At 44.3% G+C, this 24,424-nt stretch overlaps 1 protein-coding gene across 6 annotated transcripts in view; it reads right to left on the reverse strand.

Annotated features, from left to right (window-relative positions):
* The window catches only part of CABIN1 (calcineurin binding protein 1), a 1,028,293-nt gene that overhangs the window by 927,273 nt on the left and 76,596 nt on the right, over positions 1 to 24,424 (reverse strand). For all 6 annotated transcript variants that reach the window (XM_069215153.1, XM_069215155.1, XM_069215154.1 and 3 more), the window contains exons 7-8: positions 8,276 to 8,405; positions 5,626 to 5,775 (exon numbers count right to left, since the gene is read on the reverse strand). In XM_069215153.1, coding sequence (XP_069071254.1) covers positions 5,626 to 5,775; positions 8,276 to 8,405 — 280 coding nt within the window. The remainder of the gene's footprint in view (positions 1 to 5,625; positions 5,776 to 8,275; positions 8,406 to 24,424) is intronic.

Below are 24,424 nucleotides of genomic sequence, written 5' to 3' on the forward strand. Positions count from 1 at the left end.
CATAGCTTGGCGTAATGAGGCTTGGTCACTTTTGTCGTTTTGATTATTTAACTTTTCTTCCAGATCTTTGATTTTAGCATAAATCTCTTCCAAATCTAATTTAGCGTGTTTAATCAAAATTCTTATCATGTTTAAGGAACATTGTGTGTTGTTTTCAGCCCATTCCGTGAACAGATCTGGTTTAATGCCGGTGTATGTTGGCATTAAAAATATCCTCAAGCCCCTTGGAATCCTTTTCACTTCGATATATTTTTCTAATGCTAAAATTTCCCAACTCTTATTGATTTCCCTTTTGTAACATTTTTCAAGTTCAACAAACTTCTGTTGTGTTGAAAGGTCTTTCCTTAAGTTAGAATTTGCTGGTGTTAGTTTCTCCTCCATAGTTATATTACTGGTATCGAAAACCTTTGCAGCTGTTATGGCCCTTTTGACTTTTCTGTCCTCCATTACTGCGTGCAATGTGCTTGCTGAATGAATGGTAACACAGTTTTCCAGTTTACAGATATGAAATGTATCTCCGTCGAGTCGCTCCTTAATGGCCCCGTATCTTTACAGTGAATGCGCAATGAAGATTGCTACCAAGGGCTGTAACGGCAACAATTTAACTAACGCCTTTTTTACTGAACCCGTAATGAGACAGCCAGTTTTTTCACGGTCTTACCTTCACACAGTGCTTATCCTTCCCGGCGTCCTCCGACTCCGATCCGGAGCGCTGGTTTCTGTGCCGTGCTGTTTATCGGGTCAATCTTTCAATTGTAGTTGCCGGGCGCGTCTTGCCAAGCGCAATATTTGAAAAACAAAACGGCTCTCAAAGGCACCGCGCTCCAAATTACCGGTGCTACTGCTGAGGCGAGCCAACCCAAAACAATGTTTTAAATCAAAAATTAGCAGTGCACTCCATTAAGGGTGAAAATTGTGGCGTTTATTTCATATTCAACTGGAAAAATAAAACGAACGACGCGTTTCGACCGTCTGGTCTTTCTCGAATTCGAAAAGTCTCGTTACTCTTGCAGCTTCTATTTATAGAAACAACAGTGCTTAACAGTGCATGTTGGGACTCGTGGTTCCAAACCACTTAACCCTTCGACAAATACAACAGGCAAACAAAAGTAATGTATGTGAATATTATTACATTTCAGATAGAGGACATAAGTCAATTTATTTAAAACAACAATGTTCTGACTTCAATGACTGTAGTACCACCATGGGTTGACAAATTATCGTACATGCATATATAAATAAATCAATATGTGTAGTAAAAAGTAAATAATTAGTAATATATCATTTGAATTTCCAAATAAATTCTTTCATTTTTTTAAAAATAAAAATAATAATAAAAATAAAATAACCATTATTGTCGTGCTACCGAAAATAGCACAAAACTTTCTCCGAAATTAATTGATTAATCTAAATAATTATATGTAACTATATCTGTTTACCAGTAAATTAATACAGCCATTGAGTTGTAGAAAAAAGAGAGATACAAAGGAGTCAGTACTTAATAATTTCAAGATAATCTATATATCTCTCGCCTTATATTATACGGGTGATAAGAGCAAATGTTAGTGTGGTAGAGTATGTACCTCCACATTGGCATTGAGTATTTTTTAAGATAAGGCTAAAACTACAAATGAACAAAGAGTTCTTCATCATTATTCATCCCAAAGGGGACCTTAGTTTTCATCTGTATTATAAATCTATATATATATATATATAAACACACACATATATATATATATATATATAAACACACACATATATATATATATATATATATAAAAACACACACACATATATATATATATATATAAAAACACACACACATATATATATATATATATAAAAACACACACATACATATATATATATAAAAACACACACATACATATATATATATATATATATATATATATATATATATATATATATATAAATAAATAAATAAATACATTTAGGCACCAGAATCAATACAATCAGGAAAATACGTTTTGCAAGGAAAACCCTTTACAGTTTTGAAAAGTTGACAGTGCAATTTTGGAAGCTGCAATGTTATCCTGTGGAGGAAAAACAAATACGCCAAACAGGTGCAATTCAGCGACTTATGGAACTAACCTACTGGACTTAGGCTAACTATTGGGCAAGAGTCAGGACCACACCAACAGGTCACACCAGGCAGCACTGGGGCGGCTGGGTGCAGAGGTGTAGTATGGCATCAGGTGCCCAATGTTAGTCAAAGGTGATTGGTCTGGTTAAAATGAGGCTACAGGTTTGGACAGGGAGTCCAATCAAAGAAAAACAACAGGTGGGTTCAAGTCTTGAGATTCTCGCGATGTGCGGGAACCTTAGGTCCTCTTCTTCACTGGTGATGGGTGCATGGGTGTCCTGAGACGTCAGGTTTTCTTCACCTGGAGCAGTAGTGGTTGAGGAGGCCTCCAGATACGGGCTGCAAGTGGTGTCAGGCAGTCCACAGGGTGCAGGTCTAAGGTGGGCTCCGTCTCTGGAGGGCTGGGAAAACACGTTGGCACCATTGGCCCACTTCAACTCTGGCTAGGCGGCACAGGTGGTTTCAGGTTTTTGCAGTATGGAGTCCTCTCAGGTCTCTTGGGGTGCCAGCAAATGCAGGAAAGCAAATCCGTTGCTCCACAGGAGTTCCTGGGTTTTTGTTGAAGGCAGGCACTACTCCCAGGCTTTTGGGGGCACAGCAGTGCACATCAGTGGGAATAGCAGACAGGAAGGCAGGGCTGGGGCCAAGTCAGGTGCTTCTTCCTGAGTCTTTGCAGCTCTTGGGTGTCCTTCTTCGTAGGCCAGCAGGAATCGGATTTCCTGGTGCAAGGGGCTCCCCTAATTACTGAATTTAGGGGCAACAGGTGCGAGAAGGGTAGTAGCCAAAGGGCTACTTCCCCCTGGGGTCATTATGCCCCCTATATGACCAGTTCCTGTGGGAAGTAGACATAACCCTGTCCCAGACATCCTAATTCTGCCAACATCAAGATGGCAGATTTTGAAATGTTGTGCCCACATCAGGCTACTCACACCTTACCGGTGGGACTGACCTGAGGGGTGGACTCACCTCTATGAGTACTAAGTTTCCAGTCTGAGCCAAATAGGCTCTGAGGCTGGATGCTGGGGGGGCTCGGTGTCTCTCCTTTGACTGAAGCTAGATCTGCATACCAAGGGCAGTTGGCAAAGGCTCTTACCCTTGGGAGTCAGAAATGTGTCTGGTGGTGGTAGGCTAGTTAGAACTAGTCAGCCAGCACACGGGCAAATGGGAGGTTTTAAGGGGGCTCCTCTAAGGTGCTCTCAGGATGAAAGTGTTAATAAACCCATCACTGGTATCAATGAGGGTTTATGAATATGAGATGTTGGATACCAAACATCCCTATTTTCAGTGAAGCCATAATGTAGCTAGGGAACTCATACTGATCAGTGTCCGGCACATGTACTTAAGATGTCTTCCCTGTCCACTCACTTTTTCTAAGAATTGACAAAGACAAAGCAGGGGTATGTATATCTGCTCGTGCAGATATGCCCTCACATGTAAATTAATGCATCCTGCCTTAAGGCTGTCAGGCCTGCTGTAGGGGTGACCTACATATACTGCATGCTGTGTTAGGGGACGTGGCACACAGGCTGTGTGCCATGTTGTGTTTTCACTTTTAGCAGCACCAAGACACACAGCTCAAAATGGCAGTCTGCATGTGCTAATTGAGGGGTCTCTGAGGGTGGCCCTTAGGGACCCTCTTTGGTACCCACACCCTAACTACCAGGGGTACAACTTACTAGGCACTTATATTGGGGCTAATGGTATTGCCAATTGGGGAACAATTGCACAGTTTTAAGGAAAGAGATCTGGCGCAGGGGAAGCGGTTAGCAGGAACCCAGTGCACTTTCCGTCAAAATTGCATTGAATATCAGGCAAAAAGTGGGGGTGACCATGTCAAAAAGGGGCTCTTTCCTACATTGGTGTACTTACTGTGCCACCCGCCGGCGGTAGTCTAGAAGCAACTTTGATGTTGGATAGAAAAGAATGTGAACTCCCTGCCATGTGGAAAATATTATCGCCACATGACCCTGAGGGTGCGTTGTGTGCCTTTGTTTATCCTTTATTTGTGAGATTTTCCAGATTTAAACGTATAAGTGGACTGTTCGCAAATAATCAATCCAGCAGCACACAGACATTTCCATCTAGAATGAAAATGTCACTTACCCAGTGTACATCTGTTCGTGGCATTAGTCGCTGCAGATTCACATGTTTGGCACAGTCCGCTGCCTGGTGTTGGGCTCGGAGTATTACAAGTTGTTTTTCTTCGAAGAAGTCTTTTTGGTCACAGGACCGAAGGACTCCTAGCAGCACACAGACATTTCCATCTAGAATCATGTTTTCATTTGGTGTGATCTTGTACTGCTTTTCACTCAATTTGGACCTAAAGTCAGGAGTGTTGGTCATGAGTGCGTAAATGTTTACTGCACAGAAACTACTGCAGTCTTTGCTGACTCTAGTTATGATCCATCGCCCTTGTTCATGTGCCAATGACATTGCAACACTCATTTTAGATTTTTTAGCTATTATGACGATTACTCTATTTTTCTTATTAGCTAGCTGTGAGAAAAAATCTGGCTGTTCTGAGAAATCTTTTTTACTATCCTGATCAATGAAAAACAGACATTGTTCAATGTGGACTCTTTTTTTGCTAATGGGCTTAAATTGACATTTTTGTGTGTCAGAAGAAACAAGATGGGTTGGTTTGCAAACAATTCAACAAAAGAACTCCATTGTGATCTAGTAATTAAAATCCCCAACCCCTACAACAGAACCGCCACCTGATTTAGAATGGTTCACTGGCCCTAAAAACCTTCCACTTGTCTAGTACTAAGATACTGCATACAATAGAAAAGAAATGCATACAATATAAAAGTACATTATTCACACTCTAGATACATTTTCCTTTAACTATTAGGGCTCACTTGACCCAGAAAAGAACTCCCAATCTAGTACATAAAGCAAAAATATTACAATTTCTTTGACTAGTTAACAGATAGCCTCCAAAAATAATCCCTTATTTTTATCTGGTAGGGATTGCCTGACCAATAAAATGATTCATATCGGCTTTAAAAGGAAATCACAAGGCTTCAGTCTGTGTGATCAAAAAATACCCCTTTGATTTAGAAAATGGTGCTTGTGTGCTTTGTGTCATCAGGGCAGAAAGAATCCAATAATATAGGTAATGAAGACACCTGACAGACGCAGACACTCAAATTCAGCAATAGATTAATCCTATTGTTTTGAAAATGATACTTTAGTCTTTCCAGGTCAGCCTATCATTTACGTTTCCGAGACTTCAAGGAAGTCCACAAATCATTCAATTCTCTTCTCTTAAAATCTCGTCACAAACACTATTTCATAGGTAAAGGCAATTCTATGGTGGAGTTGGTATATCATTTCAAACTCAGAACCTATAACTAAATCCTTTTTGCAACCACATTGTGAATGGTATGCAAGATGGCAGTGCACACTGTGGCTGTTAAGACACTGATCAAATGGGTAAGACAGGTATCCTTCCAGTATACAGAGCTGCACACATTACTTTCCAACAGCGATTTTAAACACCACCCAATACCACATACGTGAAGAAGGGTATAGGTTGCGCCAGTTTTAGTTCCGGCTCCTCTTCCCGCGTAGTGAGGACTCGACGCTTTCTTCTTAGCTCCAGGGCTTCCTCTACTATCGCCCTGGCCTCTTCTGCACCCACATCTACCTCATGGATTGACATGTCGCTGAGAGAAAGGGATAAATGGCAAAGTAAAGCACAAGGCAGATATAGTTGTGATCCACTTCCTTAAAAGAAAGGCCCAATTAACAAGAACAGTAAAAGGCACAAGCAGTGAAACGTTCAATTCTGCCAACAAAGGGCATCCATTCATTCTGATAAAACCCAAAGGATTATAGAGCTAGAATTTGAAGCTGCTGAAATTTAACAAACATTAATTTTATAATATTTTCAGAGGAAGTCAGTAACTCAAAATAGTTAGCTTGGGTTAGGGTCATTACTATGCACTGGCCACATCTGGGTCACTTTATTTGGGTGCCACAGGCACCACCAATATAAAGCAGCATATACTAATGAGGTGATCTGCTTTGTGCAGCAGACTTACTACACAACTGTTCCTGCCTTCACTTGTGACATTTTCACCCCCTTGTGAGTTTACAAATCAGGATCCTGTTATCTGGTGAAGGTGTCACACTTCAAAAGGAGAGAATGTGAAGTGGAGAATGTGGAGTCCTTGGCAATGAAATACGGAAAGCCCTCCCGCTTGAGCTTCATCCAATATCGGACTATTCACTCTTCAGGAAAGCTTCTCTATGCTCTCTAATGTTACAATACTTCTCAACATGATTTATTGGATCTGTGTGTTATGTGCTAGTGTAAGGAATGGTTCTTCAGTGGTAGCTGCATTCTATACATACATAAATACTTTTAGCTATGGACGGTTCTGCAGCAGATCAGAGTGGCAAATACAAAACAATATTGCTAGGAGATGCAAAAAGTGTACCTTGCCTCAGGCATTAAAACAAACGGAGACCTACGGCCCAGAGTTTGGCAAAGAGTTTCGAACACAAACCAAACATTGCTGATGAAAGCCTGATGGTTAAACTATGCATGGAAGTCAGCCTGGAGTACACCAGTATTTTAGGCTTAAGAGTAACTTTAAAAATCAATTTGCTTACTACAGTGTTTTTAGCAGACTCAGGGAAACCCAGTGCAATAGGCCAGTTACTACACAAAGCAAATTCATAATTTCACCAAACTAAGTGCCTGGTCAGACTAGAACCCAGACACATAATGGGCAACTCTTGTTGAGGACATGTGAAGAGGAAGGAAACAGTTTACAGTGAAAACATTTTTTGTCACTGTAAATAGTATATGCTTTTTATTGAGCGCAATGAGTTTTATGGCCACTGTGAAAACACTAATGTGGATATATTTTCAAATACACCGATAGTGAAATTCACATCTGTGAAATGTGAATCAAAACTGCCAGATTCTGTTTTTATGTATAAAAAAGAGAAACTATTTTTAGGTATCCTACTCTAAGGCTTGTGGCATGACATAGGTACATTACTCTGCCTCAGTCAGCAGCAGTGTCAGACAAAATTTTTCTCCTTGTTTACTACTCGAAAGAATTCTCTCAGTTTCAATAGAAGCCTATCTGACATTAACAGAAAGGAAGGAGGGAGAGTCACTGAACTTTGTTTACAGTTTCAAGAAAACAGCTTGAAGTACTGAGTGGCCGTATCAGTGGAGAATACCAATGGAATCTGCAACTGGGCTGGGTATTAGCACCTAGGAGACAAGGGGCAATGTATCTGGCAAGGGTTTGTCAGGCTCTTAGAGAAGCATGTGCTGTTTACTGCAATTCTGAACAAGCATTTGCAATGCAATGGGTATCGCGCTTGCTCGAGTTAGAGCTATTATTGTTGTAAATGCCTAACTGGACTTTTCTTGACATATAAACTGTAAAGGAAAAGTAAAACAGTTGACATAAGCAAGCCAATTCAAAGCGCCACGGCCGCCATGAGAGTGAGCACGAAGGAGAGACACAAAAGGAAAAGGAAGTTTGCTTGCAGTCAAATGTATCAGCAAACATGCAATCATCCATGTAACGGGGTGGATGGCAAAGGCGGTAACAAAACTGCCCCAAGGAGGGACAAACGTAAAGCATTTACCAATGGTAAAGGATTTTTTTAAAGGCAAGCCCATGAATGAGTGATAGTGATGGGCGTGGCTAAAAGCCCACAGATAGATTAGAACACATCAGTGCACTTGCTCATTCGACCTAAAAAAGGACTGTTGCAATGTATCTCAATACAAACACTAATACTGCACAATACTACCAATCACACGCTATGAAAAGCACACACATTGAGAAGTCATGTTCTTTATAGCAGGTATTATAAAGAGAGAGCCTTGGACTCTAGATTTAAAAAACACCTTCAAAAACAGTCAGGGTCTCCATTATGTCTGACAAAACTGATGAGGCAGCCAATCAAATTAATTCCTTCATCTGACTATTCAAGAAAACAGAAGGTTTACCTAATTCAGAGTGGTCATCAAATCAGAACTGTGGCAAGTCCAAGAACAGGTATGGGAGAACACAAATTGAGGGGATCCGAGAGCAGGTTGTGAGGCTACATTCACAGAGTCAGGGATGAGATGTATGCAGGCTGGGCAGGCAGAACAGACACAGTAAGTGAAGTAGGATCTAAAAAATTTACCATTTCAGGAACATGCGGAAGGAATCCTTCCTGAGGCACGGCTGTTCCTCAAAGATCCTCTCCTTCAGAACCAGACCCTTACTGTAGTGACTATCTTTCTCGAGGGCTTTACAGATGAAGTACAAACAGGCTGCAGGAAGAAGACACATCTGGTTAAGAAGGAAACATGCAAACCACATGCTATCTTACCATGAAACAGTTGCTATTCTAGTCTATTTAAACACTAGGCTGCCTAAAGACAAAGGTCGCCACAGCTCACTGGACACTGGCAGAAATAGACTGCTCCAACATACAATGTTCGTTAGACCACATATAAATGGCCATTTGACCATCAACTCTAATGCTTAGATATTTATCAAAAGCTTTGGGTTACTATTTGATTGAAAACAAAATCAGTTTGTTGTTCCTGCATGTTTCCAGAAAAGATCATCTTAATCTGTAGGAAGACATTATTTGAGTTTGGTTGTGGGTTTCAATGTGTATAACTGCACAGCAATTGCAGAACATTAAAGAAACAGCAAAACAATAAAGGGCTAAGAATGGGCTTCACTTCCTTACTTTAAATCAAAGGTTAACTTTGTTAAATTCATAGATCTTTAGAAGTCAACATAACTTAGAAAACAGAATATCCTGACGTACTTGGCACAAATATTGAAGATCTCTAGTGGGACAATATACAAGAGAACTAAACAAGTTCCCTGACCAGAAAGTCCCAAATGTCACAAAAACAGCTACATTAGCCTGAGCTTTGTGTCAGAATGGTCATTAATCATCTTGTTTAAGAGTTATTTAAAAAAATACCTCCTATGTTATGTGTCTTTTCCTAATATACCAGAGTTTAGTTTCAAAACTATATTTGTTGCAGGAGTATCTTTACAAGGGGAACACTGCATTTATCTCATCTCTTTGTTGGTGCAATGTCTCCGAAAACATCCAATTTGAACCTCATTTTTCATTACTGACCTATAATTCTATCCATTACCTCAGATCAAGATGTGTTTTGAGGGTATCCTCTAGATTTAGATTTAGATTCAGGAATTTCAAGAGCCAAGCAGCAGTCCATCCCCTTTGCTCACTCCTCGATATTCAGTGGCTTTCTATCAAGCAAGTGTTTAACAATGTCGCTTTTTGCAAAAGTCCAGTTTAAGGTGCATCAGTAATAACTTACACCTACTTGTGTCCATGTTAACTGCTATGAGTAGAAGTACAAATTTCATACTTTTGTCAATTAACCAGCAAGTGACCTGCTACAATTACGTGTGAATCGTCCTCGAAAAGAGTTTAATGCACCAACTTGCCAACATGGTGTGAACATCTGCTACTTGCCTTCCACATCTTAAGTAGCACAGAGATGTGTTGTCCCCAATAGTACATAATTTGTATTCAGTGACATTTGTTTTATGCAAATATTTAAGTTGAATAATTGGGAATTGCATGGCACTAGCGACCCCCGTCAACAGGTCCATTCCAGCTTCCTGCAATTCTTCATCCATAAGTGCGCCAATATCTACCTCCAACACCTCCCAGATTTTATTAAATGTCAAGGGAATGCACCATGAGTGACTTATGTAGGCCAGAAATCTCCCATCTGAAGTTTCCCTTTCAGCGGAAGTCAACAAAGGTCCATTAACAGCACATCTAAACTACATATACTTGAAATTTTGACTCCTGCCTAAAGGAAACACCTTTGTGCCAACTATCACATCTCCAAGCTTAGACAGCCCTAGGATATCTTGTGTATCCCCCTGAAGATGTTGTGGTTTACTCGTCTGGGTTGTCTTTAAGAGTGTTGTCTTGACATGTCCAGCTATGCTACTGTTAATCTGAAACACCCCTTCCCCCTCATTTCACTTCTCAAATGTGAAGTATCTGTTGTGTGAGCCTATGAACGTTTCTAACCGGGGAACCTAGCTGACCCAGAACATCCTGTAAAAACGTGAACGTTACTAGATTTAACAAAAAATGGCGGTAACATTACGACAAGTTTCTACATATATTTTTTAACTGTCTTCCCCTTGGGGTGTACTTTTCTCAAGTTATAATTGCCTTCCACTCACACTATGGAGCAAGATTGTAGGAAGCTGGCTATCTATGCAGAATATCAAATGTAGGGGTACAATATGCACAGAGTTTTGGCATCCCTTATTGGCTGACAGAGGTTAAAGTAATAACCCTAGATGCTCTCTTTTGAGTTAGCCGTTATCAGAATATAGTGCTAAGTACTGGTTGAACACAGTCAATAAATGAGACACGTAATCAGGAAAAAAAAACTCAAGACCAATTTAGAAAAAATAATTACACTTTATATTATTTTAGACACCAAAAATCTTCAAAATGAGGTAGGTACTGTTCAAGGTATTACTTTGCACAGTGAGGTAACGTAAATCACACAAATGCGCTTTTACGTGGTAATGTGTTTCAATGGGAAAAAACATATACTGCATACAGGTATTTGCAGAGGTACCTCAGAGGTCCCCCTTTAGGTCGTAGGGTGCTAGGGGGTGAAGGTCACGAGAACCTCAGCTGCCCTGGGGTGTCTGGGTGCCGAGTTGCTGGATGAGTTGGGTGCCTTGTGCACTGCACGGCTGGCGAAAAGAGGGAAGCCACCCAGAAACAGTTTGCAGAGGGGGACTTTGGGACAAGCCCAGGAGCTCAGTTTATGAGGGTCCCAGGAGCAAGGGGGCAAAGTAGATCGTGGTGGACCGGGGCACTCAGGTGCAGAGGGTTTTGGTCAGCTAGTCCTGTGTGTCAAAGGCTCTCACGGTGTTTGGTTACAACTGTAGAGGGGGTAAAAAAAAAACAGACATTTGGGCCACTATCATGGACAACCTGGTCGATTCTGTTATCTCTCGGGTTTAAGTCATCTTTCTGCAGTGGTGGTGTCTGGTCCAGACACAAAAAAGCCTTGGTGTTTGCAACTGCCCAGGTATCCCGGGTATTCATGCAGGGCGACTCCTGATAGGCTTGGGGTCTCCAAAGTTGGTGGGGAGACGGGTCTGTCCTCCTGGAGCACAGGGACCTCCTCCTGGGTGACTGCTGAGTCAGTGGACACAGTGGTTCGCAGATCGGTGGACCGGACGTCGTGGTCAATGCCCGCAGGTTGCAGGGAAGTGGATCCTTCACTCCAAGGGAGATGCTGGCTGGCCTGCCAAGTGCTGGCAGCCCTCCAAGGCTTTTGGGAGATGCACAGCTGCAGGGTGAGTTGAGTCCGGGCGTTTGCCGGGACAGCAGCAGGTAGGCAGGGCTTGGAGCCAAAAGTCCAGACTGGTCCACAGTTCTTGTGCTGGTTGGCTCTTCCTTGTCCTCTTTTCTCTTCAGCCAGATGAAAATGAGTTCCTGGTATCCGGGGGCCACCTAAATACTAATTTCAGGGTTGTTTGGGAAAGTGTAGGGTAGAAGTCAATGGGCTGCTTACCCCTGGGGTGGCTGACCCACTATATGACAACTTCCTGTGGACAGTGGGCATAACCCTGAGTCCCAGAGTGTCTAGTTCCGCAGAAAACAAGATGGTGGAACCCTTCCTTCGCAGAGCACATCAGAGAGCCCACCTTAGGAGTGTGACTAGCCTGGTAGTGCATAGATAATTCCCCACCTGTTCTGGTGCCAAATGGGCCTCAGGAAAGGGGGTGACATTACCCGGGCCTGGGTGAAGCCAGGGTTGCAAATGAAAGGCGGAAAAGGCTTTGAAGCCTCTGGCCTTGGTATGCTGATTTACTAGCCATCCTCCAGAGCAGGAATTGTTTCTGGCCATTGAGATTAGGGGCTCTCACCTCCAGAGTGGTCAGAAAATCGTCTGTGGTGGCAGGCTGGTAGATACTAGTTAGCCAGCACACTGGAGGTCTAGTAAGTTTCAGGGGACACCTCTAAGGTGCACTCTGGGCGCCTGTCATATTAAATCCAATACTGGTATCAGTATGGATATATTAAGACAAGGTGTTTGATACCAAACACCATAGGTTTCAGTTAAGCCATTATGTAGCAGGGTAACTTGTAATGACCAGTGCCCAGTGCATACCTTAAGATGGCTTCCTTGTTCACTTGCAATAGCTAGTAATAGAACTAGACATTAAGCCTGGCATGTATTATAATGTGCCCTGACTAAGGGCTCTAAAGGCCTGCTGTAGGGGTGACATACATACTAGACATGCAGTATATTTGAGGATTGCACACAGAGGCCCTCATTAAGAGTGTGGCGGTCTTAAAGCGCCACTGCTGGCACCGCCACTTTTAGGCCAGCCGACAGCCTGGCGGTGCCGGCAGTCTTAACCCGCCAGGGATTGTGACCCACGTGTCTACCAGCTTTTGCATGCCCAAGAGTTTTTCTTGCCCAAAGAGTTTGGCGGGTGGCCTCTGCCGCCCACCAATCTCATAATGAGGCACAGAGTGTGTGCAATGTTGTGTTCCCACAATGAGTTGCACACCATTGTATGCAATCTACGATTGCAGTCTGCACATAATTTCTATGGGGGTTCCTTCGAGTGGCATAGTACATGCTGCAGCCCTTTGTTACCCTCTTTAGTAGCCATACCCTAGGTACCAGGGGTACCATTTACTAGAAACAGGGGTGCTAAAGTGTGTGCCAATTATACACAATTGAGTATTTCATTTTTATGGTTCTAATCTCTTTATTCCCCTTTCAAGTGCAGAAATAATAGCAATGCATAGAGTGCCACAGCACTCTTCTCAAGTACTCCATGCATCAACAATACCCTAAACAACTAACAAAAGGAAGAAACTCCCCCCCCCCCCCCCCTCCAAAGGGTACTCCTTCTGCTACAACCAAGAAAAAGCAGCTCTCCATCCCTCATTAGAGGACAGTCTACAGAAAATATGTTGGGCAGACAGGGACATCATCATCAGTTAGGCTTAAAAGGCAGAGATACCTGGGACGCACAAGTTGTCAGAACCCCGGGGATAGTAAAGTGATAAAGGGGCTCCAAAGCTCCCGATCGAGTTCGCCTTGTGCAGCAAGAGGGAGTAGAATTGTCTCCATTCATAAAATATACCATAGCCGGCACAGCCATCCCAGATGCGTTGGAAGGTGTCCCTTACCCCAGTGTGTTAGAATGTTCTGTAGTGATGCACCTAGCGTCTGATCTATCCAACACCCACCTCCGGGATTTGAGTGGGAATGTGAGTACACTGGAAAGTCCCAAGACAATTTATGTGGGAAACTGCGTGAGTTGTGTATCTAAGTGTGTATCAATATCATCTAAAATCGTATCCCAATATCCTGTGAGCTTAGAATAATCCCATAATCAGTGGAGCAGCATCCCAGGCGAGCTGCAGCCCCTCTAGCTATCAGCAGACTGACTTGGGTTACCCTTGTGTAACCGTAAGGGGGTAACATACTGTATATAACTATCTTCGTGGTGGTCTCTACAGTAGCGGCACTGAGGGCGGTATGTCATGCCTTGTAATATACCTCCTCCCAATCCTTTTGTGTCAGCTGTCTCCCTAGTTTCATTTCCCACCTCCTTTGACCCGCTGTTTTAGGGAGTAAAAGTGTCTAGCAAAGAATGCCATACAGCTCAGTGACTAAGTGGAGGTCCAAGCTTTTCGTCACTAACCATTCCTCAAAAATTCTGAGGGGTCTCTGAGCCAGGTGTGTGAGCCAGTGCCAAACCTAAAAGTACTGCAGCCTCTCTGTTTCAGATAGACCATAATCGATATAAAGTAGGTCGAAAGGGATTAGGCCATCCTCATAGAACAGCTGCCCCACAGAACGGCATCTCACTCGTTGCCATGCTAAGAATGCCGACAGATCCAGGACGGTGTAAAATCTGTGTTACGCACAATGGACGTCAAGGGGGAAGGGAAAGAGAACAAGCCCCTATGCAATTCTATCTGAACCCACACCTCCATGGGGCCTCAGTGACTGGAGAGGAGTAAAGACTACTTGGACAGTGATTTTTTATTTTTTTTTAAAGGAAGGGGGCCTTCAACACGTGCTGCCAACCACGGCCTGGTAAGAACAGCCAGTGCTTCTCAAATTCTTCATGGCCCCATCCCACTCGATACCGAAATTGGGTTGCCCCTAAGTATTGCTGAAGATGGAGGATGCTCAGACCGCCTTTGCTTGGGAGCTTATAACTGTGCTTCTGTTGCATCAGGGATCAGCCCCTAGCCAAGACAAAGTGGTTCATTTCCCTTTGCAAGGACTGGGCCAAGCCTGTCAGGAAGGCGGGGTTGAGAGGTGACCGGTAGGGTCTGGAATAAGAAAAGGATCTTGTGGAAAATGGTTATTTTAAGGTGGCCACCCGAGCAAGCCAGGGGAGCCTCTATTGTTTCCTGTTTGATTTGCCATAGCAAAGGCCTGTACTCAAGGGGCGCAGTCACAGAAACCGAAGAGACCAATTGGATCAAAGAGGTCAATTGGATCAAAGAGATCATCAGATATGAAATCAAATTAGTCGCCCATTGAATCTGATTTTGCCTTGCAAGCTGTGCGACTGTCGCTTGGGAAATAGAGAGATTGAGTGCGTGGGATCTATAGACATTGACACAGAATCCCGCAACTCTTCCAGAGGTCTCCAATTCCACCAAAAAAGCCGGGAAGGCCTCCACTGGGTTGTCTAATGCTACCTAGACATCCTCTGTGTAAAGAATTATGATGTTTTCTGTTCCCCCAAAGGTGACTCCAAAGATAGCAGGATTGCCCTAGACGTGTTGGGCAATAGGTTTCATATAAAGGGCAAACAACAGGGGTGAAAGGGGACACCCCTGTGGCGTGCCCCTATCTATGGTAAAGGGTTCCAAAGTGTGGCCGTTCACCTGTACAGTGGCCCTGGGTGCGACTATAGTTCCTAAGGATGCATGTTCAGAAACTTTCACCAATGCCAAAGTGAGTGAGGGTAGCTTCGAGGTAAGGCCAATGAACAGGGTCAAACACCTTCTCGACGTCTATAGCTAAACGCGTGATTTCCAGTTGTGAGAGCTTGGCCTTATCTATGACATGTAAAATATGTTTAGTGTTATTGCTACACTGTCTGCTGGGTACAAAGCCTGCCTGATCTGGGAATACTAGGCCTGGCATCAGGGTACCCAAACGGTCTGCTAGTATACTGATAAAGAGCTTGCTATCAACATTAACAAGGGATATCGAGCAATAGGAGCTACAGAGTTGCTTCTACTTTCCTGGTTTAGGGATGACTACTATGGTGTCATCCAGCATTGTGGGCAGGACTGTATCTGGGCCGGTAACTAAGTTAAATAAGCGTGGAGCTGGAACCTTTATATCTGGCCCTGGTGACTTTAGGGGTTTTTGACAGGCAATGGCTGAGATAACTTCCTCAACTCTTATCAGGCGGTCTAGGGTTTGTGCCTGCGCGGAGGAGATTTGCAATGTGTGCACCCCATAAGACAGGGGTTGGGTCCATCAGAGTCCGGCTCCTGCCCTGTGTATAACTCCTTATAGAAATCCCAGAAGGCAGCAACCATGTGGTAGTCACCCAAGATCTCTCTGAGCCATCTGGGTCTCGGAGAGATTGTACCCTAGCAGCCTGCCTCTGAGCTCTAAGCCTGTTAGCCAACAGATGCCACATCTGTCCCCTTTGACGTAAACATTGTGGTAAAGCCGCAGGGCAGCATATTCAGCCTTATCCAGATCAATGCCTGTAAGTTGCACTCTAGCTGATTCAAGTTGTTGCCACCCGTGCGTTTGGGTATGCGCTCAAGTTACAGCATGTGTCGTTTGCAAACATTCTCTTGTTTCCTTACGAAGTTTGTTATCCGCTGCAGAGGCAGCAATGAGTTCCCCACACCTTCAGGATTTCCCATAGTGTAGCAATGGGAGTGATAACCATGTCGTTGATTTCCAGGAAATCTACAATAGCCTGTTTGATCAAGGGTAAGGGATACTGCAGCATGATCTGAAGGAGAGCATGGTGCAATCTCTAATGTTACTCTTAACGCCAGTAACAGGGCCAAGATGCTGTAGCACTGTGCGGCCCTATCTAGGTCACTATTGAATACAAGCTTGAGATTCCCTCCTAGGAGCACCAACCTATCTTGTGAGGGCATTGTCTCGGACACTGCCCTGCGCAAGAACTCTTTCTGTCCATCATCTGGGGCATACAAGGACCCTACTGTGAAGGTATAATCTCCCACACGTGTAGTGTATGCCAGCAGTCAATCTATCATTTCTGTGACCTTTGACCCAATTGTGTCTCAGAAGGAACGGGACACCAATAAGGCTACGCCTGCGGACTTAGTAGGGCCAGATGACAAAAAGTGTTGGGGGATGCCCCGAGATCGCAGTCTGTGTCAGTCACAGACCATGAAGTGGGTCTCCTGAAGCAGACAAAATCTGCTCTGGACTGGTCAAGATAGGAGAGGATGGTGCAGTGTAACTGCATTACTTGAGTCCCCTCACATTAAGTGTGACCATCTAAATGCCTGTGTGCATAAGGCGAAGTGTGGGAGAAAGCCATTGTGTCCCTGAGAGGGTTCCTCTGTCCACAATCCACACTGTCCAACTCGGGTCTGCTGAGTTTGTGTGCAACTGTCAATGATAGGGCGCAGCCGCACATATTGTGAGCACCCTTCCCCTAAAAGCCATAACAGTAGCAAACAATCATAAATCAACTTCATCAACAGAATAAAAACCTTAGAGTAGTGAAATGTCCCACTGGGAAAAAGGTTACAGGTCCGTTCTGTGGCTCAAGGCTTCCCGCCTCTGCCCCGCCCCCCATCTGCCCCGCCCCCCATCTGCTGGATGGAATTCCCCTAGCTGTAGATTCCCAACAACATCACGGTGTAACCGGTTTGTCTTTGTCCCCAGTCAGTGTCTCCAACACTGCTTGCCTTTCCGGAGCCAGGGTCTCTGGAACGGGTCATAGCTTTCAAGTATAGGTCTTGCATCTTTGCTACTGAGAGCGCTGATGGTTCTTTTGGCCCGGTGGGGGCGCTTGCTGTCCGTAATCCAGGAATTCCTCGACTCCAAGCACCTGTCAGGCCTTCATAAGCGATCAGATTTGGTGAAGTTTGCCATCCATGCAAAAGCTGATTTGGAAAGGATGGCCCAAAGTACGGGACACCAGCATTCCACAGATGGATGGTCCCATGAGGCGGAAGGCATGACGCTTTTGCTAGGTGAAAGGCATCAAGTTCTGGTACAACGTTGGCCTATGGCCTCTAAAGAGTAATGGCTGCAGGTCACATGCTTTGCAGAGTATGGATTCCTTCAGCTGGAAGTCATGTATGTAGGCTAATATGGCTGCTGGTGAGGCAGACTCGGGTTTCGGAAGGCCCACCTGTGCAACTGGTCTAGCTTTATCTCCTTATTCGCTGGCTCTTAGAGGATGTGGAGAAAAAGAGCCCAAACGTATTCAGCTAAGTCTGTTCCCTCCACATTCGTCTGCACCCCTCTTGTGCAGATGTTGGTTCGCTGTGATCAATTTTCTTGGTCCTCAGCCTGGGTTAGATGATGATATGTTGTTCCTGCAGTCTAATTACCTCCTGCTGTAACTTTTCTATCTCCTTGTCGTAGCTGGTTTCATGATCCACAAGAGTGGAAACTCTTTCCCCATCTGCTCCAGGTCTTGGTGTACCGCCCTAAGGTCACTTGATGGGTCTTTATTGACTGCCTGTGGGTCATCACGAAGGGATGCGAACAAAGCCTCAAGGAAGGACTGGGTCGTGGCCCCTCAGTGTTCCCAGCCTCCAGCAGAGGCTCTGGCCCAGCAGTCAACGGGCGTTTGCCTGGTGCACCCCCCCAGCAGCTTAGTTAGCATTTCTTTCAGGGAGCGTTCTTTCGTTGCCCCGGCTGATGCCATGATCGCCCATCCCAGGAAGGCCCAGTCGGAAGCAGACTTTCCGTCCCCAGCTTATTATATGTCTCTCTCAGCCAGTGAGGTCCCCTTAACCCTCGGGTTCCTCCGTAGGACATAAGGCGCAGCAACTCAATAAGGAGGATGGGGTAAGCAGTGGAAATAATCCAGCCAAGCAGCCTCCCTCCCTGACTCAGGGGCCTGGCTAGTGCGCCCCGTTTCTATATATAATCTGAATTCCTGTGTACAAGTCTCAGACCTGGGCCTGGCCGTCTCCTTTGTCACCTGCTTCCCTTTAAGAGCGCAGTGAGTTGTGTGGCAGGCCATCGGCGTCTACAAGATGGGGGAGCTTTCCTCCGTTGCTGTCCTCCAATGCTGTGTCCCCCACGGGGACCTACTCATGCAAGATATACTCTAGCTGCCTTGCGGTAAACAGACCCCAAGTGGAGAAGTTGCAGGCTCTGGGTGCCGGTAGTGTCGCGGGCAAGGCGCCGGAGACTTTCTTACCCCTCCGCTCACCTGCCCATGTCTTGCTGTGGGCCAGCACCAGCATGGTCAATTAGTGTCCTTCGTAGGGCCTCGGGTTGCGCACTGATCAGGGCCAAACACGTCCAGGCCCCGGCAGCAAGCACCGCCCTCTCATTGGTCCTGTGGCAGCTTCTCCAGGCCCCTTGACCAGGTGAGTGCCCCCACCCCAGAGAGGAGCAGCAATGCAGGGCGTCAGGCAGCAAAACAACCTCGTTGGCCGGCCCTCACTTGAAGGAGGCAGTCCCAGCTACCCCTCCCCTGAAAGCTGCAGCGCAGTCAGGAATAATCTGCTGCGGAGTGCTGAAGACAAGACAGGGCAGTGCAGTTGTAGGCCTCACCTTCACTATGGCTGCAATGGTGTGCTCTACAGCATCTCTCCCTGCTCCGCTATTGGTCTGCAGTTGTCGGGCTGTGGTGCGGGTGAGAGCTCTCTATTGGTCCAAATGACAGACCCAGCTGTACGGGCCGTCCTGGGAACTCCAGTCTCTATCCTTGGAGTGTGCAGGGCGACATTCTTACCGCTCGCAACCTCAGGCTCTTATGGTTGCCTCTCGGCAGGGCTGTATTAGGGTATCGGGGGGCGTCATTCCAGGCAGCCCCTGTAGTGTCTCGCCAGTTCTGCATGCTGGACCAGCATCATGGAATAATTTGTATACGGCAGGCAGGGTGTTTAGCAGGGCTGAGTTCTTGGTGGGGAAGGCGAGATGGGGAAGCAAGTCTCATCTGTCAGTCGTCTTAGCCACGCCTCCTCGGTATTTCATTTTTAGGAGAAAGAATATTGGCACTGGAGCCTGGTTAGCAAGCTTCAGATCACTGTCAGAGTCGAAAACCAGCATATTGTAGTTGAGATGGGGGGGGGGGGGGAGTTTGAGGGGACATCTTCAATAAAGTACAAATTAAATACAAAGCTAGCTGTTAGAAAGCATCCAGTCTTTGTATATATTTAAATTATTTTCTGATATGTAAAGCTAACCACTTAATTCTGGGCAGGCACAACCATTCCACATGCATATTTAACAGGACAATAATCTTAGTGCCAATCTAACCTTTCTCCAATAGCGGGGCCTTGGTCCATTGCCACACTTCACTTGCTATAGTGGTCTCCTCTCCCTCTGAGTCACTGCATCTAAGTTCAGAGTACATTTACAAGTTTGATGTTAAAATCCTTGAATGGTCCTTTTCGCTCAACTGATTAACTGTTCTTTCCACATTTCTATGTGGACGTATACTTGGTTTCTTAGGTTTAAAATTTTGCTGGGAGAGAATACTTCTTCCCTCAATAGTTGCTTTCAACCACTGATTTTAGGGCATTATTCCTCCACTTAGACCCACGCCTTCTCCCTGGAATCATAAAATTGTGGTTTGTTTTGAAAGACGACTCATCTTGGTGCTGTATAGTAACATGTATTAGAGTTACATGTAACTTGGCCCACATTTTTACCCATAGTCAAAAGATTTGCTTAGTTTCTGAACGAATCTAATAATCCGAATATAACAGGATGCTTTGTGCTTCGAAATTCATTTCCCACTTTCTTCTTGTCAGTCTCGGGATCAACTCCTGATCTTTATAATTCATGAACTTGGCTATCATCGGTCTCCGTGAAGCGGGCAATGTTGGCAGCTTCGGGTTGGGGGACAGATGTGCTCATATTGAAAAGCTTGTGGAAATCTTTCTTTCAAGTCAGAAAATCTTGAGCCATGTCTTGAGTAATACCTCTGGATTGGGGCACCCCGATCACTCCAGAAAGACTACTACTCATAAATTGTAGCAGCAAATAAGTCCCTCAGCATCTTGTGCCCACCCTGTAAATTTGTTGGAGATTACTTCCAGCCTTTGTACCATAGATCTGAGTTCCTTCACAAAGTCCTCTAGTTCAGCGATGCGACCCTCGGTCTCCATCGCTCTCCCCACTGCACTGCTGGGATCAAGGCCAGGAGAGCCACATTCATTCCCAACTCACATATTTTAGTTTACAATACTTGTCTTGAGGCTTGGGCATCTAGGAGAATCAGTTCCATAGACGCAGGGTATCTACCTGGAACTCTGTTACCGCATCTGGGTTAGTTATGGAGCTTACAGGTTCCTCTACTTTGGGGTTAAATACATGGGTATATTTGTCCATCTGCCCCTACTTGGGGAATTATGCTTGCTTTGTTTTTAGATATGAGTGAGTTAGGACTAATTTCTATCTTTTGTATCTTAACCCTCGAGGATACTCGCTTGATCTCAATCTCAAATCAAATAGTGTACATCAATCTGTCAGGTGATACTTTGGCAACTTGGTACCCTGCACTGACCCACCAACCTCACCTCACATGGGCAACACACTCAGTGACACTGCTCATTTATGAGCACTGGTACTCCAGGGGAGGAATCAAACTATGTGCCTAGCTTGAAAGTCAAAGCAGTCTCTCCTTCCCAGTTTGTTTATAGTGTATGGTATGCTCTTATTTTTCTCATTCTCTTAACTTTCACCAGCTGTGTCTCATATTATGTTGGGGGCATGAAGGGTCTCCGTGAAAGGGCCCCAATACAAGCCTCAGCAAATCATGCACTGTATTCACGATCAGGAGACTAACCCGCTTAAGGTAGAGGAAATGACTGCTGCTTGGGCACACATATTTTAGCTTAGGCCTGCAGCCTGTGCCCTTTCAATTACAAGTGTGATCTGAATTAATTTATTCAGTTTTATTCATTTAGATAGCCTGCTTTCAGCAAGGAAGTTTTTAATTTCTTTTTCAGTTTTAACTATGTGATTTCTGTGCACGACATTTCACCATGTACCTCTGTCCAAGGCTGAAAAGAAGAGTACATAATACTCCAACAAGCTTAAGAGTATGCAAACAGTCCAACACTTAGGAAATGCCCACATCAGGCCTTTTCACAGAACAGAAATATGTTTCTTATAAAAACACTGTGCAGGCCAAAGGACAACCGGAAGGTCAATCTGGCCAGGATTCCGCCCACGCTGCATACCATTTAATTGCTGATCTCAGGACCTGTTTCTACAACCAGCCAACAAGACAGCAGGCCTGTTCTCAGGTAATGGGGGTGGGTACTCCTCTCATCGACTAAGTGTGGACAGATTGGGCTATCACCCCTATACTCTCACTTAGGGGTTAGGGGTTAGATAAAATTCATCTGTGTTATTCCAATATGTTGCTACTGTTTATTTTCTTCTTGCTAGTCACCACCATTCTAATCATGTTATGTCTCGTTGCCCTAATGATTGCAGCTCATTTTTTCTATTATAGATTGCAGTCTTTTCAATAAATGCATTGAAAACTATCTTGCATCTTTTTCTTTGGCCTATGTGTGTCTATGAGATCTTTTACTAACAACAGAAAGGGGTGAGATTTGTCGACTATGATTTCGTCTGAGAAGCCACACAGTGTCATGCGTGAGGCAGCCACAAATCACCTTTTCTTTCAGGTTTGGGTGAGGTGCTGCCATCTAGACAAAAGGGTTGGGCCGACAGCGGCCAAGATGGTGTGGGATTGACTCAGTCACAAACAAATTATGGTGCTGCAGCCCAAATCCAGCAGTAATGTTCTGATAACAGGAGTCCTATGGCACTACAAAACGTTGGTAAGTCACTAATTATACAGGTAGCTTTCAACATCTGTCTCACACACTTTAATGGTGCCCCAAGTACTATTATAAGGAGACGTGTGTGGTCTTAGAGAAAATCTTCATCAGCTGAATAGGGAGCACCTATCTAAGCTGCAGGTTGTTCAAGCTTAAACCTTAAAAGGATTCCCCTATTGGTGTTCCCGACTGATTCCTATTTCTAAATATGGCACAACCAGTAAATCTTCGAGAGAACTGTAGACAACCAGTCACACAGTTCCTCATATTTAATGGATTAAAAAATGAGGTTAGGGATGCCACATTCATAGCTGAAGCTCGAATGTATGTTTGCAACACAGCGTTTCTCACTACTAAACGCCGTTTCGGAAACCGCTCGTTAAAACCAGATCCGCATCGGGTTTTTGTGCCACAACACACGGATTAATTTCATGGGAGTCTCAAATCTTCATTACTATTACTAGACCATACATTCGAGAGATGGATAATTGGATTGAAGTGCCCTGAAGAAGTCGTTTGGGATGTGAGAAAACAATTTCCCTTGACGAAACACGTGTTGGCTTGAATTGTAATATCACGGACGGGCTACAGGCTTGAATTATAATATCATGGACGGGCTACAATAAATGCTTGAATTGGATTTAACAAATTGAAATTATACCAAAATTGGTTTGAACTATATTACCATTGATGGACTACAATAATTGTTTGAACTGGATTGGACAAATTGAAATTATACCAAAATTGATTGTCCTGTATATTTGTATGTGCTAATATTGAATACTAATATTATTTGAGGGGTACCGCACATTGCTGTGATTAGTGTTGAGGTTTATTTGAACCTTTTGAGGGTTGGGTGATTTCCCTCGTGTAGGCACCCCATCTTTGTAGAGATCTTTTGCCTATTTGAATCCTGAGCGCCTACTGAACCCTAAACATTTCACCCCATTAGTAAGTTTATAAATCCACAAACTGTCCATTCAATAATGGGAAAAGCACCCAGTGAGAGGAAGACTATTCCATTCTGGGTTGCACAAAACACAAACCAGCTGGAAGCAGTGTTTCCCTATATGGGACCCCGAGAAAAACACAGAATTCTCACAATGTCCTTGCCATTTGGAATGATTCCCTCAATTGAGGATTGAGCCACTTGCGCACAGTCTTTGCCGCAATGTATACAGTTACACACGGTACACCAACACTTACAAATTTTCATAAAGTGTTGAAACAAATTCAAAATGGACACGGGGAACCCCAGTCCTGGACTTGGGGATAAAGCTGATGTGCAGTTTTGACACAGTGTCCTCAATAATTTTTAGCAATATTAAAGGGGAAGCAGCAGCACTGGCAATTCAGCTGTGGCTCGCTAGGTTCCTCAGCAGAACCAGGAGCGCAAGCTGGCAATCATTATATCCAAAACTTGTGCTAGTATAGGTTGGGATAGTCTGGGGGCCAGACCAACTAAAGCTCAATTACAGAGTACTTCCATTAAGAAAGGTACTAAGCACAAAAATGTTGGGATAAACAAAAACTAAATAAAGATAGGAGAACACAAAGAGGAGAATCTACACCACCGGAGACCTCAGAATAAAGATATAATCTTACAAATAGGGATACTTTGTAAACACAAGATAGATATCAATATACTGGCAGTCGCCAATCTTGTTCCATCCAGGACGCATCGGATAAACGGAGTGATGGAAGAGAATGGTCAGAACACCGAAGTGACTATGTGAAGTCTGATGATTCACAATGCTCCTCAGAGACTTTCACAAAAATGGAAGAGAAACTTCCACAGCAAATGCCTCCATTTCAAAAGAAAAAAAGTGGCAGCAAATTTGGTCAAAGATGCCACCCATACTAAGAACTTTGTTGAAGAACAGGACGTGGGCAGTAACTCTGCTAGACAGCGTGGCAGAGGTCACAATAAATCACCAGAGTCTTAGATGTTCCGGATGTGAAACCGAAAAACGACTTCCTTGAAGCCGAAAGAGTGGACAGGTGCGTCTCCTCACCCGACAGGGTATACAGATAAAATATTTAGATTGAGCGAGACACAGAGCACATTATTAAAGCGATGTTCTGGAGAAGATTAACACTAAATTATAGATATTTTATTGGCAGAAAAGGATTGGCCACCTGAATTTGTCCGTGTGCTCCCACTAAAGGAAGATGTAATTTTGCCTTTTTTCTCAGTCCTAGTTCCAGGAAGCCTACTCTGCTGATTGGGCTTTGTCACCGGTTTCTGCACAGTACCGCAAA

Source organism: Pleurodeles waltl, chromosome 11, assembly GCF_031143425.1.
Source record: "Pleurodeles waltl isolate 20211129_DDA chromosome 11, aPleWal1.hap1.20221129, whole genome shotgun sequence".
Classification (NCBI taxonomy): domain Eukaryota; kingdom Metazoa; phylum Chordata; class Amphibia; order Caudata; family Salamandridae; genus Pleurodeles; species Pleurodeles waltl.